The following is a 16,434-nucleotide window of genomic DNA, read 5'->3' on the forward strand; positions in this document are numbered from 1 at the left end:
TATATATAAATATATTATATATGATATATATCATATTTAGGAGAAAGAAGTTAGGATGTAGGGGAAACCCAAAACTTAATAATATAAGCACATGTGTTATATTTATTAAGTTTTGGGTTTCCCCTACATCCTACTTAATGTAACTATTTATTTATTTTGGGAGCATATGAAACCACCATGGTTCTAAATCAGACCTATGCAAAGAGATATATTCTGAGTCACTACTCCTCCCAATTATTCCATTTCCATTCCCCTTTTCTTTCTAATGTGTTTTCACCTACCCCCAAAGATAACCAGATTCATTCATTTTTGGTTTATCCTTCCTGTATTTTTATGTGACGGATCATCAGATACATGTATATTTTTTTCTTTTTTTTTTTGTATTTTTACATGCATATTTTCTTATATCCTCTCTTTCTTACTACAGATTTTTTTTTTTTTTTTTTTTTTTTTTTTTGGTACTCTGCTTTATTTCACTTAATAATACAGTTGTTCCTCAGTACATGTGAGGAATTGGTTCCAGGACCCCTTGTATACCCAAATTTGTGCATACATAAGTTCTGCCCTGCCAAACTCATGTATATAAAAAGTTGGGCTTCTGTATCGATGGGTTTTGTGTATTGAAAGTACAGTATTTTTGATCCTTCTTTGAGAAAACCCACTACAAATGGACCTGCACAGTTCAAACTTGTGTTGTTCGAGGGTCAACTGTGTATCCTGGAAATTGCTCCATATGTGTTCATAGAAATCATCTTCATCTTTTTTTTAATAGCTCGATAGTACTTCATTTACATAACTATGATAGTTTATTACTGTATAGTAATAGTTTATATAAATACGATAGCAAATATAATATATATCATATATAATATATTTATATATAATTATATTTATATAAGCTATTTACTGTGGAGCTATAAAAAAATTTTTAGATAGGCCCATTTATACTAGCTTCAGAGGAGACTAAGTGCTTATATATAAAGCCACCTCTACTCTATAAAAGTACTCTGTACTCTTTTTTTTTTTTGAGACAGAGTCTCACTCTGTCGCCAGGCTGGAATATAGTGGTGCGATCCCGGCTCACTGCAACTTCCGTTTTCCAGTTTCAAGCAATTCTCCTGCCTCAGCTTCCCGAGTAGCTGGGACTGTAGGCATGCAACACCATGCCCAGCTAATTGTTTTGTATTTTTAGTAGAGATGGGGTTTCACCATGTTGGCCAGGATGGTCTTGATCTCTTGACCTCGTGATCTGCCTGCCTCGGCCTCCCAAAGTGCTGGGATTACAGGCATGAGCCACCATGCCCATCCTGTACTCTATTCTTTTATATATTTACTAGAGATTCTTTGGGCTACCTTCCTTACTTCCTCCATTACCTTTATGGACTTAGGGTGTGTTGTTTTGTCACAGAGAATCAGCTTCTTTTCAGACACTTCCATTGTCAAAGCAGGAAGATTATTTACTCACCAGAAATACAGCTATTTACCCCTGGTAGACTTTGCAAGAACTGTCTGTGCCTGTTGCTTTCTCTTCTCTGGAAACTCTAGTTGTAGTTGTAAGGAGAGATCAACTCATGTCAAAGCATATAAATGGAAGTGCTAGAAATAATTCTACTTTTGAAGTATAAGCAAATGTTATGTATTCTGTTCCCTGATTTCTCTCACATCCCTGTTTTATGTTAAACCTTAATTTTTTGTTTTAGAATTTTAAAAATACCAAAATTAGCATGTTATAATTGAAGAAAAATTAGAAATGCAGATAAGTAGGAAAAAATACTAAAATGATTCAAAATTCTACCAGAGAATACCAGTTAATATTTTGATTTATACACTTCTAACCTTTTACCCATCCACATTTATTTCTATAAATCAGTGTACAAATATGTCTTTATATCCCTCTCTCTCTTTTAACATTTTTTAAATTTATTTTTTCTTTCCTAATCATTAGAACCTGTGAATCTTTCTTTTTTAACACATATTTTAATTCTATATAGTGCTCTGTAACTTTTTTTTTCTTTTTAAACTGTAGATGAAATATTATTATATCTGAGTCTCTTGTCCTCTGTTAAAAATCAAACTTTCCTAAGACTAAACAAGAGACCATTATACTTACCAGTTTCAGGTACTTTACAGGGTCTTACATTTTACAGTTTTTTTTGCATATAAAAATATACCTAGATTTCAGAATTACATAACCTAAAGAGTTGGGTGTGAAATTTTTGGGATATTTTGGTTGGGAGGTGGATTCATCTAATAAAATGTTTGTTATTGTCTTGCCTTGTCTTGTAGTTAAAATATACTCGCCCAGGGCTACCTACCTTCAGCCAGGAAGTACTACATAAATGGAAGACAGACATCAAGAAATATCATCGTATTCAGTGTCCTAACCAGGTGGTTCTTTCTCATTCATTTGTTCAGTAAATGTTTATTAAGCATCTGCTCTTGCTTCTGTTATTTATTCCTTCATGACAAAACACCTGGACCTTGGTGGCTTAAAACAACAATTATTATATTTGTTCATAATTCAGTAGAGCAATAATTCTGTAAGGGCTCAGCAGGGCAGTTCTCCTGTGATATGTAGCATCAGCTAGGATCACTCATGAGAGTGCATTCAGCTAGAAGTTCAGTGAGTCTGGAATGTTCAAGATGGTTTCTGTGCAGCTGCATTTATCTGGGAGCTTGGCTGTCCATATGGCCTCTCTTTCTAGCAGAGTTAGTTGGGCTACCAGCAGGGTACACAGTGACTGACTTCAGAGAGTATTTTGAGAACATGAAAGCAGGGCTGTAGCTCTCTTAAAATCTAGCTTCAGAATTTGCACAACATCACTTTCATGGTGTTTTATTGATCAAAGGAATCATGGGACTAACCCAGATTCACCGGAAGGGTAAATAGACTCCACTCCTTGATGGCAAGAGTGGAAGAGAATTTGCAGCCATCTTTATTTTTACCATTCTTAAAATATTTTTATTTTTATATTTTCTAGAGTCAAGATGAAGGAGAGAGCCATCTTTAAACTATCACAGCTATAGTAGTCAGTACTTTGCAGAGGAGTAAATATAAAAGAAGTGGGAACACATTTGCACTAAAGAAAGCAGATTTAAAAAAAAACCTAACTGTATAATTTTCTGTGTTTCTCTTAAGTGTCTGAGAAAATATCGAGGGAAGGAAATGGCTTAATCTTTCCTAAACAATTTGTTCACCTTGTTTCTTTTCCTTTTCCTTGATTTTCCTTCCTGCTTTTGTGGTTTGCAAGTATATTCTATTTTGTTTGTTTGTGGCACAAATTACTGGTTTCCTTTCTTCAAATGTAGAGTTGGTCAGCGTAAATGGCCAGACTGTTCAGAGAAGGGAGCCATTTGACATAGTCTTCACACAATTTCTTCTCTTTTTCAGGGTTGTGAGGCTGTCTACAGTAGTGTATCTGGCCTTAAAGCTCACCTGGGCTCTTGTACATTGGTTTGTAACTTTTAAAACTTAATATCTTAACATGTCCTCTAAAGTAGTCTGACATGGAAGAGAATTCAGTTTAGGTGAACAGCTAGTTGTCCTGTTTACCATTATCTTCAGAGGCTGCTTTAGTTTTTTATATCTCAAAGATTCTTGATCTGGTATTGGGTGGGATGTCAGGGGGATGTCCAAGACTTAGAAAAGATCACCATAGTCATAAGTCATTATCAATTTAAAGGAATCTAGAGAAAAACGTATTTGTTCTGAGTTCCTATCCATGAATTCCAAGAGATTTAGCTCCTTTCATTAGAGCATCTCCTACACTGGGCCTACCCTATTTGGGTGGGCCTAAGGCTTTATAGAATCACCTTATATGTGCTTATCTGGATTGGTAAAGATCCTGTAAACTCATCAGAATCATAGTGGCCTCTGGGGATGGGAGGTGGGATAGGGTGTCAGGCTAACAGCCATTCACCTCACTGAATCTTTTCCATGTTGACCCAGGTGTCCTACAACCTACCAGCCATGGGAATTGCTGCCATTTTCCAATCTCCTCACACAAAATGAAAACCATGGAAACCTGAAGCTTCAGGAGGGGAGAGAAGTCTCAGTTCAAGGCAACAAGGGAGTTGTAGGCATCTAAACCAGATCTGTCCAGTAATGCTTAGGAGTTTGTCATCTTGATCCTAGTTTCTGAGTCTTTAAACTAGGTATTATGGATGGTACTCTTCTAATTCTGGAAGGCGCTTTTTGCAGCAGTGGATCATAGTGGGAAGAATTGTACATTGGTGCCTCTGGTGAATTTTGGGCATTTGATCATTTTGGGGGAGGAACCAAGACAACATGGAAGTGAAGTGAAAGGAGCATAGGAAGGTAGGAAGATACGGCATGCTACCTAAGAAAAAGCAGGAGACTGTCAGGTTGTGTTGAAGTGGGGTGGGTGATTGGAACAGAATTTCACTAGGATGGATTTATGTTGGTAATAATCCATCCAAGCTGGTTTTCCTAAATGTATTACTCTATTGGATCTTTTTCCTTCTCATCTTTGCTGAAGTAGAATTCCCTCTTTTCATCTCTAATAATCCCTACACATAGCCCAGGTATGTGTTTCTGAATTTACCAATAATTCATTTTTGTTTCTTTCTTGGAAATAGGGAAACTTTGTGGCTGGAAAGTATAAATGTCTTCTATGTCAGAAAGAATTTGTGTCAGAGAGTGGTGTCAAGTATCACATCAACTCTGTCCATGCTGAGGTGAGGTTTTTGTAATCCTCTGGATCTTATATATAAGCCATAAGAAAGGTAGATTTGTCCCTGTTGTTATGGGCTAAGGCTGTCAAGGAAAGTAACTCTAAAGTGGTTACCAGAGACATTAGAGTTAAAATATTCTCTAAAATTAGATGTATAATTGTTTTTTTCTTTGAAAGTATTTGAAGTCAGTGTGAGGGGTGGGTGTGGTGGCTCATGCCTCTAATCCCAGTACTTTGGGAGGCCAAGGTGGGAGGATCACTTGAACCCAGGAGTTTAAGGCTACAGTGAGCTGATTGTACTAGGCATTAGATTGAGATGCTGGCTCAAAAAAAAAAAAAAAAAAAAAAAAAAAATTACCCTGATTATAAGCATCCTTGAACTTTTCTTTTTCTTTCTTTCTTTCTTTTTTTTTTCTTGAGACAGAGTCTTGCTCTGTTGCCCAGGCTGGAGGGCAGTGATGTGATCTTGGCTCACTGCAACCTCTACCTCTCGGGTTCAAGCAATTCTCCCCATCTCGGCCTCCTGAGTAGCTGGGATTACAGGCACTGGCCACCACGCCCAGCTAATTTTTGTATTTTTAGTAGAGACATCGTTTTGCCATGTTGCCCAGGGTGGTCTTGAACTGCTGACCTTAGGTGATCTGCCCGCCTCAGCTTCTCAGAGTGCTGGGATTACAGGCATGAGCCACCGTACCCAGCCTGAACTCTTGTAATTCTTTTAAATCCAGTTAAGTCAAACATTTGGGAATCAGGTTAAATTTACATGTTTGGAATTCTTGTTTCATAGTGATCGCTATACATTCATGCTTTCTAGCATTTTAGTGTCTTCCAGCAACCTGTTTTTAATGCTGTTTAATAAAATACTGCATCAAACAACTATAAAGGACATTCTTGAGACAGTTGGGGAAATTTGAATACTGACTATATTAAATAATAAATAGTATTGTGTCATTGTTAACATTCCCAAAGGTGATAGTTGTAGTCATGCAGAATACCCTTGTTCTTAGGCAGATATATGCTGAAGTGTTTAGGCATGAAGTATTAGGATGTCTGCAACTAACTTGCGCATGGTTCAGCAAAAGAAAGAAGGAGAGAAGTAAAGAAGGAAGACAGGCAGGAAAGAGATTAACAATGGTAAATTTGATTGTTCATTGAACTATGACAACTTTTCTGAAGGTTTGTAATTTTTCAAAATAAAAAAATTTAAAAATTGTGTATAAAAATGCCTTAAAGTTCAGAAGGTCAAGAATCTTCTCTTGGGAAAGGTTTTTTACGTAATACAGGTGAACAGATAAATTATTTATGATATAATTAAATACTCTTACTACAACAGCTTAGGAATACAATGTGCATTCTCTTGGAATATCTTACTGCAGCTGCCTGATGTGGGAAAATAAAGGGAGCACCTTTACTTATTCTCTGCTCTCAAATATGATAGTACTTAACAATGTGGGCTTTAGTTACTTCCACAAAATTTGGTTTCTGTTGCTTTACTGGCATAAGCTTTCAGAATCCCTAACCAAAATCTGGCATGTCCTCTGAAGGCAGTCATAGCTTTTTAGTAATAATAGTGTATTTTTTTTTTTTTTTTGCTTCAGGAAGTATTTACAAATTATCGACCAGTTGCGGTGGCTCACACCTGTAATCCCAGCACTTTGGGAGGCCGAGGCTGGTGGATCACCTGAGGTCAGGAGTTTGAGACCAGCCTGGCCATCATGGTGAAACCCTGTCTCTACTAAAAATGCAAAAATTAGCTGGGTGTGGTGGTGGACACCTGTAATCCCAGCTATTTGGGAGGCCGAGGCAGGAGAATTGCTTGAACCCGGGAGATGGAGGTTGCAGTGACTTCAGATTGCGACACTGCACTCCAGCCTGGGCGACAGAGTGAGACTTTGTTAAAGAAAAAAAAAAAAAAGGCAATTATCTCCTGACAAAATCTGGCCTTTATATAGTTAACTGGTTTGTCCATTTTCTTCCTAAAAAGTTAGAACCAACAGAGTTGGAACCAACAAATTTCACTTGGCTTGGGGCATGTACCCAGGCATTTGTTCATTGATTTATACCTATAGTTATGAATTTTGTGGTTGGTAAAACATCTTTACCCTATTTCTTCCTCCCTCCACATTTTCTTATACTACTTTTTTTTTTACCAGAAAATTTCAAACACATGAAAGTAGAGAAAATAGCATAATGAACCAAGTATGCTGTCAGTCATTCTCAGCAATCATCAGTGTATGGCCAATCTTGTGTCATTTCTAACCTCACTTTTCTCCTCCCTTAAAACCTTACTTTAAAGCAAATTCCACATATAATTTCCACTGTAATTGCTTCTTTCACTATGTATCTCTAAGAGATAAAGACTTTTGAAAACATAGGACCACAAACATTACACCTAAAAAAGAATTTTAGCATTAACATATATCTAGTTATTAAATTTCCCTGATTGTCTTATCATGTTTTTTCAGAGTTGATTTATTCAAATTAGTATCTAGAACAAGGTCCAAATATTGCATTTGTCTGTTTTAGTCTAGAGTGGCACTATCCAAAAAAAATGTACTGTGAGCCATGCATATAATTTAAAATTTTCTAGTAGCCACATTAAACAAGTATTTTAAAAAGGTGAAATTAATGTAAATAATTTATTAAGCCCAATATATCTAAAATTATTAACATGTAACTCAACTATTGAGATATTTTACATTTTTTTCATACCAAGTCTTTAAAATTTGGCGTATATTTTACATGGAAGCCTGTCTTAAATTCGTTCTACTCATATTTAAACACATCATGTACCATACGTGGCTACTAGCTATCTTATTGCACTGTGCAAGTCTAAAAGCTTTCTCTCCCTTTTTACAAATTTGCCATTTATTGAAGAAACCAGATCACTTGTTACATGCATATGCCCATATTCTGGAATTTTGCTGATTTTATCCTATGGTAATATTCCTGTATCCTGGCTATTTCTCTTTCTTTCCTTTTTCCTTTCCTTTCCTTTGTTGTTGTTTGTTTTTGAGGTACAGGGACCACTGCAGAGTGTCTTGCAGTGGGGTAGAGAGATTGGGCTCAACTCCCTATCCTGGGTATTTCCTATCAATTGATAGATTTAGAAGGTTGAACAGATCACTTGATAAGATTGAAGTTCTTTCTTTTTTGGCAAAAATACTTTGTAATTGGATTTCGTCCCCTACCCCTTAATTTTTTAAAGTGAGCCTCAAAAATGTTAAGTAATTTGCCTGTGGTCACATATTTAGAAACAGAGCTGGGATTTGTACTCAGGAGGTCTGGCTGCAGAATTCATGCTCTTAGCTACGATGCCATCATGAAATAAAAATCTCCTATGGCTCAGTGTGGTATATCTCATGATGAGATTTATACTGCAGGAGGTACAAGAGTGGGATAATGCTAAGTAAACCGACTTAAAGTACCTGGAATTCTACCTTTCAAAATATGTGCTTATAATAGCTGCTCTGTATTGATTTCTCCAGTTTAAAATATAGAATCCTGAGATATGGTTCCATATCTGTTTCTTTCTTACTGTGTTCTGCCCTAATCATGCCTTTTTTCCTTTCTTCCTCCACCTTTCTTTATGTTCTTCACTATGTTTTCGACTGGATGATGTTTCTGTTTTGCCTCTCTAGGATTGGTTCGTTGTAAACCCAACAACAACCAAAAGCTTTGAAAAGCTGATGAAGATAAAGCAGCGGCAGCAAGAAGAAGAAAAGCGGAGGCAGCAGCACAGGAGCAGAAGGTGTCTAAGAAGGCGGCAGCAGCCTGGCATTGAGCTTCCCGAGACAGAGCTGAGTCTTAGAGTAGGGAAGGATCAGAGGAGGAATAATGAGGAACTGGTAGTGTCAGCCTCCTGTAAGGAACCAGAGCAGGAGCCAGTGCCAGCACAGTTCCAGAAAGTAAAGCTTCCAAAGACTAATCATAAACGAGGAAGGAAATAGGCAGTCAGTGTAAAAGCACTCTTAGGAAAGCAGATGTGATGCTGTTGTCACGGGGACCTGTGCTGGGAGGACTGAGTGAAGATTCTTTCAGCTGTTTGTGTAAGGCTGTGACTTTCTCAGCTCCTTCCTCCTGTGTAAATTTCAGTCTTCCCTTCTTCCACTTTGATTCCCCCCTCCCCTTTTAGTAGGTTTTCCTGCTATTCCTCGTGGAGTCCTCTTGTTTTTTTCTGATCTTGCCCAAAGAGCTCCCTCTCAAGGCCAACTATAGGCTCCTCTTGCTCTGTACAAAACTAAGAAACCTCTTTGGTTGTCCTTTCCTTCCTGGGGTATAGAATGTTCTTGGAAGCTCCATTGATTTAGTAGCTGCTCCATCATCTAGCTTGTGAAATCATTCCAAACTAATTTTTTAAAACCATAACTGATTTATCATTTTGTATTTGTGATATAACAAGTCTAGAAGCTAGAACTGTTTTAATTCATATAATAAGATTACCCTGTCTCCTTGGGAAACAAACTTTATGGTGGCTATTTGTCCTCTCAATATAGTTTTAAGTAAAAAAGTAAGAAAATGGATTTAGGATGAACTTCCCTATGCTGTTTATACTGGGAAATGCTTTGTTTGTACCAAGTAGCAGTGACTAGACCCACAGACGTGAAAAGCAGCCTTAGGAGTAATGTGTCCCAAACATTAAAATGACTGGAAAGAAAAAGTTAAAGCAGCAATAAATATTGCCCCAACTTTCCTGGAGCCTGAGGCCTCATCCATTGCTGTGATCAGTTGCCCTCTGAAGCTTATTTTTGCTTCTTTGGTTTTAAGAATTGAGAAATATCACATTGTCCTTGACATTTTGACAGTCTCCTAATGCTCCTGGTAGTGTCACTAAGGGAAAACCAAGGTGCGCATTCCTTCTTCCTGGACTTTACCTCACTTGTTAGTCTACACCAGGCGTCCCCACACTTTTTACACAGGGGCCCAGTTCACTGTCCCTCAGACCGTTGGCGGGCCGCCACGTACTGTGCTCCTGTCACTGACCACCAATGAAAGAGGTGCCCCTTCCTGAAGTGCGGCAGGGGGGCCGGATAAATGGCCTCAGGGGGCCGCAGTTTGGGGACGCCTGGTCTACACCTTACTAAGTTTTCAGCCATCCCCTTAGCCAACCTCTGTCTGAATTTTCTGAGAATACTGTCCTCTGTCCTCTTTTATATATGGCGTTCTATCCTCTTTATATCCTGAGACTTTGACACCAGATGTAGATATTTATCTGGAGCTGGAAAGAAAAATTCTTTTTCTGTACCTCACGCCTACCTGGTCATGTTTAATGGGTTATTTCTCTTTGAGAGTGGCTTTCTCTGGAACATTGGTTAGAGCAGCATTGTTGTCGTGTTTCTGGATTCTCTTCCCCCTTTTGCATAAATATCGGTCTTATATATTCTTGCCTATTTTGTGGCATATGCCACATACAAAATGAACCCTGATACAGACAAGTACTACCTTTTCAAATTCTGAAAGGCTATTACCACTTTAACTCTGTGTGCTCCTCCAAATAGCTTTAAAATGTGGGCTTTTGTGAAGACCACTTTCAAACAAGGGAGCATTGAAACCTGAAATTGGATACTGCCAGAATAGGTAGTTTTGAAACAAGTTAAGGACATGGTATATCCACTCTGCATTTTCGTTGGCAGTGTGCCCTTAAAGCCCTTTCAGAAGATGAGGGTTATCAGGGAGGAGAAATGAAGAAGCTATGTTAATTTCTGGTGAGTAAGACCTGGGTAATGTTTGGCAATGATAAAAGAAATAAATGACTCTCAGAAAGATGTTTCCAGTGTTCTTTGACGCCGACCTGCTGCATGACTCCTTGACATTGTATGGGGGTAAGAAGATGGCTAGAGATGGGGGTGAGTTTGAAATAAGTTCTATGCAATTGTCTCAGTAGTTATTTAGTTCCTGAACTATGCTGGTTAAAATGAATAGTTTAAAGTGAATTAGTACAGGAAACTTGGCCAGTCTCATCCAGAGACCCCCTTGCAGGCATTCCTTTTCTTTTTCCTGATCAAGACCAGGGATTGGCAGTACTCTATAAGACTATTCTAATCGCAGTATTGGCTTTTAACGTTTTTTTTTTTTTTTTTTTTTTTTTTTTTTTTTTTAATTCATTAGACTAACATAAACAGTCTGACAGTATTATGAACTTTCAGACATGGTGTGAAATGCAAATTGATAACAACCACTTCAAAAGTTATTTGGCAATATCTAGCAAAGTTGAAGCTATGTACCTGAAGACTTAGCAGTTTCTCTCCTGGTTAAATACAGAGAAACTCCTCTTGTTCAGGCATACCAAGAGACACAAAAAGCAATGATTATGGCAGTACAGTATACAATAGAGAAACACTGAAAACACGTATCGGAGATCGGTGGGATCTGAAATCCCATAACTTCACCTTTGCAAGTTATGGGATTATAGAACAAATGGCTAGACTATATTTCCCAGTTGTTCCCCTTCCCTCCAGTCTCTGTAGTGAAGGAGAAGCCAGCTAACTCCCATGGAGTGTGAGTGGAGTAATGAATGCCACTTGCAGGCTAGAAGTTTTGAGTGCGTGTATGTCCAAGCTTTCTTCACCCTTCTTCCAGCTAAATGCAGATAGTGATGGGGCCCTAGGAGATGGAAGAACACAAAATGAAGATAGTTGACTCCCTGAATCACCTCCTGAAGGAGAGCCACTTGCCAATCAGGAACATGTATCTGAGACTAAGTGAGCGAGAAATAAATGTCTTTTGAGACATTGTACATTCTTGGGTCTCTTGTTAGCCTACTCTAATACACAATAATTATCTGTTATCAGAATGGATAAATTACTATATAATCATACAGTAAAATACTATACAACCTATAAAATTGAGTAGGGTTTCTTTTATCATGCATATGTCTCAATGTCTGGGGCAGGGCATGGTGGCTCACGCCTGTATTCCCAGCATTTTGGGAGGTTGAGGCTGAAGGATCGCTTGAGCCCAGGAGTTCTAGACCAAGCTGGGCAATGTGGTGAAACCTCATCTCTACAAAAAATAAAATTAGCTGGGCATTGTGGTGTGTACCTGTAGTCCCATGGGGCTGAGATGGGAGGACTGCTTGGGCCTGGAGAGGCTGCAGTGAGCTGCGATTACGCTGCTGCACTCCAGCTTGTGTGACACAGCAAGACCCTGTCTCAAAAAAAACGTAAAAAAAGAAAAATATATTCTGCACATCTTCTCCTTAAAAGAGAACATTTTAGAAATTTACTCCAGCTTCATTTTGATTCCTTTCTCTTTTCTCATAGCAAATCCATTAGCAAGTCCTGTCTACCATCAATTACATTTTGAATCTGTTCACTCTACTTCTGCTATTCCAATCTAAGCCATCATCATCTCTTGCCTAGACTACAATATCTTCCTAATTGGTTTCCTTCCACTTTTTTCTAGCTTGGATATACTCCACATAACAGCTGTAGTTTTAAAAATTGTACATCAGACCTCATTCACCTGCTAAAAGCCCTTGGCCTAGGCCTCTGTGCTCACAACTCCTGCTAGCCTTAAGAGCCTCACCTTTCTTTCTTCCCATGTTCCCTGACCATTCCTCAGCTACACTTTATACACATACCTTTCTGATCCTTGAACCTACCAAGCTTATTACCATCTTAAGGCATCTGCATTCACTGTTGCCTCTGCCTAGAATGGTTTCTTCTTGTTTTGCATTGTGTGCTTCATTTAGCATTCATAGCAGGTCTTCAACTTCACCTCAGAGGTCTTTTCCATCTAAACTTGCTTTCTGTAACATAACCCTGTGTAATTTTTCTAAGTAGCAAAGCAGACAAAAATGTAGACTGAAATCTTAGTTGGCCAACTTAATGGTCACCTAGGGATATGCATTTCAAAGTATGAAATCAGGTATCATTCAGCTTTTAATGTCTTCAAGCCCTCACTCTGGAAGGGACAGCCACAAGCAGTATGCCACATCCACTATCTGGTATGATAAGAAGTAAAAATAAACATCAGGTGGGAGTTACCCACTCCTGAATTAGATAATTGGGACACACCAGTGGCAGGAGGGGAATTAACAGAAGAACTAATGTCCTTCCTGCTTTCCAACTTCTTATCAGCCTTAGAAATATATTGCCTTAGGGTTTTTGCATCCAGAGAATAGGCCTTCAAGTATGTCTTGGACACCATGCTTCCCTTGTTCAGTCTTTCTGTATTTTCAGCTCACAAATTGAGATTTATATTAAAGTATCTGCATGCTAAAATCTTAATTGCGGCATTAAAACTAGTTATTTGCACGTGTGAATTAGATGCAAGAGTGGTAATACAAAAGTGATGAAGTAGAAAATGTGTTTTATCACTGGAACAGTAATAAACCCAGTGGACAAATGTTTTTATTTAATAACATTGTTTAATAAAAAAGAAACTACATATTTAACAGAAAAGTTGTTAAAGCTCGAAGATAAAGGCACATTGAAGGAGAATCCTTTTTAAATCCAATTTTAAGGGAATTCACTTTACATGTAAATCAAGCTGAAAACTCAGGAAAATTATTTTGAAGTTTTTCATCACAATTTCTGGGGAAGAGTTGATCCTATTTTCCCATAGAGGACCAATGCTATTGAGATTATATTCCTATACTAGGATTCAGCATTCAAATAAATCACTAGTCCAACTTCAATGTTGTAGAATTTTACATATATATATACTATATATATATATATATATATCCTGAAAATATATGATTTAAAATACAATTTATCGTTTGACTAAATGAGAATAAACATATGGCACACATTAATTATAAAAAATACTTCATGTACTAGAAAGTGCACCTGTAAGAGCTGACCTAATATAAGTCCTTCATCTTCTCTTACCTTCTCAATTTACTTAAACCTAAACTTGTAGGGGCTTAGCATCAGATGAAAAGTCACTCTGCCTAGCACTTACTGGACTTGCTGTTACCAGAATACTTTTTTACTTAGGAGAAAACTACAGAAGGAGCTACCTGGTCACTGGCACAAACGTACAAAGAGTTTGTAAGAACCGCTTTTGTCTGCTAAGTCTGTCAAAAGGAATGAGAATAAACTGATACTGGTTATTTACTGAGCAGAATGCTATTCAAAGTATTTGGAATGCTATCCTAAAAGGTACTGTCTCTATAAATAAACCAAATTTAGCTAAATAAAATAAATCACAACTGTTTTCACTTCCTTAGGTTTTGTTTTTTTTTTTTTTTCAATTTTAGCCACGAAGATACTGCATTTAGGTTGGTTTCCGTTAGCTAGTTTGATGTATGGTAAATGGCTAGCTTAGGGTCATGTGTTAGGTTAACTGGAGGTTTGTGGAATATCTTGTTTATTGACGAGTATTTAAAGAAAAAGCTAGCTAAGGAAAGCTGGTTACCAGATACCTAGTAGGACTGTTGGATAAAAGCATCTAATCCTTTACACCAACACATGATGATGGAGATTTTAAAATAGCAATCTGGAATTCAAAAGCCTTCCTAACCAAGTTAATGTAGCATTTTAAGAGTACGTGCTCCAGTTCTTATTTAATCAGTGTTATTTTAGGAATTACTCTGGATTAATCTTTGATTCAGTGGCTTAGGGAAGCCCGGGTGTGGTCTTTGGAGCATCCTGTCTGTTTAGGCACTGATTATGCTTTCCTTGCAGTCTCTGCCTCACCCTGATTAAGCTCTCCACATAACACCGTTCCTGCTGCAGCTGCTGCTTCCGGTTTTTTAAGCGGCTTTCAGTAGCCGTTAGTTTCTGGGATTGCTCAGTTAGCTGCAGTAATTCCTTCCGTGACTGCTGGTTCTCTCTTTTGATGCCACAGGCGTATTCAAAAAGAGACTGCTTTGCTGTCAGCTGCAAGGCCCGGGCCTTCATATTAAGCGCTCTTCTTTTTCTCTTTCCCAGTAGCCTTTTGCCTGTGTCCCTCAGTCGTTTCTCCAGTAATCTTTTCTCCTGGAGGAGCTGGGCCTGTACTTCCCGTTTCTTTGCCTCTGTCTCAGCTTGGACTTTCTTTTTCTCCTCCTGTAATGTCTGTATTTCTTTCTCCTGCTTTTCCTTTAACATAGCAATGTCCCTCATTGCCTGCAACTTCTGCTTCAAACTGGATTGGATCTTTTCCTTTTGCAAGAGTTCTGTTTTAAGCACTGACATTTGCTCTGCATATCTGGAGGCTGATTGTTGTCTTCTTCGTTCAATTTCTTCATTTTTTTGTAAATAGCTGTTCCATACCTTCTCGGGTTGCTTTCTGTACTCCTCAGTTTTGTCAGTCAGGTATTCCAGAAATAATCTGTTTTCAGCCTGGACAAGTAACTTTTCATGGTATATCCGCCTGCAGTCTTCCAGCTGCTGGTCCCGCTGGATTTGAGCTTGTTTTATATGCTTGTTCAGATCGGTAATTTCCACCATTGTCTTTTCTTTAAGGCGTGTCTCCGCCTTTGTTAACTTCTCTTGCTTGAAAAGATTGTTTATTACAGTAAGATACGGTGTAAAGGACCTTCTGGGGCCTTTAGGAAACCTGAAAGAACAAATGAGACAGTCCTCTCTCAGTTCTTAATTAGGAAATAAGCACACAACTGTCCTTTATTCATACAAGAAAAAGATTTCTGAGCACCCATTATGTTCCGTACATTATGCAAGGCGTGGGGAATACAGTTAGTGGTAAAGCAGGCGTCCCCAAACTACGGTCCCCCGCCGCACTTCAGGAAGGGGCACCTCTTTCGTTGGTGGTCAGTGAGAGGAGCACAGTATGTGGCGGCCCTCCAACGGTCTGAGAGACAGTTAACTGGCCCCCTGTGTAAAAAGTTTGGGGACGCCCGGTGGTAAAGGATGAAGGATGTCGCTCATCATTTACAACGTGTGTTCACTACAACCCTAGAAGGTATTAACTTTTTAAAAAGGAAAAAACAGGTTCACAGAGTTTAAGTGACTTGCCCATGACTTACACCACTAGTAAGTGGCAGAGCCTGTGTATGAAACCTAGACCTTATGACTTAACGCTGTTAGCAGCTACAAAGGGCCACAGAAACAGACTGGGAGGTCGGGAGTAGAAATAATTTTCGAGGCTCTTTCATCATCTTTCCTGAGTTTGTGAGAACCCTTCCGTGAGAAGGAAGCTCCTCTCCAGTACCTACTCGTACCTGGAATCCAAGCATTCCTCCTCAAGGTTATGGCAACTGTGTAGTTCACTGAGGGCGACTGCCTTGGAGTGAACGCCGGCATCAGGAACCTGTGCCTGCGAACCGCGGGAACAATGTGCAAGTGCAGGAAGTTCCCGTGGTTTATCCGTGCGGTGCTCAAAGGGTCTCGGCGCTGCCCCGCAACCCTGGAGGGCGCACCCTGCTCCAGTCCCGGCTGCTCCAGCCCTCAAAGGTTTAACCTCCTTGGCTACCGAATAAACCCCAGCAGTCGGTCCTCCAGTGGTTCCGGCCCCCGCTCTTAGCTGGTTCGACGTGAGGGGCACTCTCCTCGTTTTCCTGCTGTGTGAGCCCTGCCCTTGGGACCCCATCTCTTCTAGCCTTCCTCCTGGGGACAAGGGTATGCCCCTCCTAGGCTACAGAGGTCAGAGCCCTTTTCCTAGCTCCCTACAGCCTTCCAGTCGCTTGCTCAGCGACACCACTTCCTCTCCTCTGTCACTAGTTGGCCCCTTAGCCCTGCCGAACGCTAAGAAGCTGCCCCGGACACCGCCGCGCCTCTTCGCCGGCTCCTTTCTGACGCCTTAGTTCTGTCTTCATTCGCAGCCCAGAACGTCGCGGAAGTTCCTCTAG

The 16,434-nt window shown here is 39.2% G+C and overlaps 2 protein-coding genes across 4 annotated transcripts in view; one reads left to right on the top strand and one right to left on the bottom strand.

Moving 5' to 3' along the window:
* The window catches only part of ZNF512 (zinc finger protein 512), a 34,884-nt gene extending 24,427 nt beyond the window's left edge, over window positions 1–10,457 (top strand). For all 3 annotated transcript variants that reach the window (XM_010352312.3, XM_010352313.3, XM_010352315.3), the window contains 4 exons: window positions 2,287–2,388; window positions 3,392–3,454; window positions 4,600–4,698; window positions 8,336–10,457. In XM_010352312.3, coding sequence (XP_010350614.2) covers window positions 2,287–2,388; window positions 3,392–3,454; window positions 4,600–4,698; window positions 8,336–8,644 — 573 coding nt within the window. In that variant the 3' untranslated portion in view covers window positions 8,645–10,457. The remainder of the gene's footprint in view (window positions 1–2,286; window positions 2,389–3,391; window positions 3,455–4,599; window positions 4,699–8,335) is intronic.
* A 2,588-nt stretch (window positions 10,458–13,045) lies between these two features.
* CCDC121 (coiled-coil domain containing 121) lies at window positions 13,046–16,409 on the bottom strand. Its single transcript, XM_003941541.4, has 2 exons — window positions 15,808–16,409; window positions 13,046–15,185 (listed from the first exon to the last, which is right to left on the bottom strand). The coding sequence occupies exons 1-2, from the start codon at window positions 16,173–16,175 to the stop codon at window positions 14,261–14,263; spliced, it is 1,293 nt and encodes a 430-aa protein (XP_003941590.3). The 5' UTR covers window positions 16,176–16,409; the 3' UTR covers window positions 13,046–14,260.
* Window positions 16,410–16,434: the final 25 nt, after the last annotated feature.

The sequence above is a fragment of the Saimiri boliviensis genome, chromosome 1, assembly GCF_048565385.1.
Source record: "Saimiri boliviensis isolate mSaiBol1 chromosome 1, mSaiBol1.pri, whole genome shotgun sequence".
Taxonomy (NCBI): domain Eukaryota; kingdom Metazoa; phylum Chordata; class Mammalia; order Primates; family Cebidae; genus Saimiri; species Saimiri boliviensis.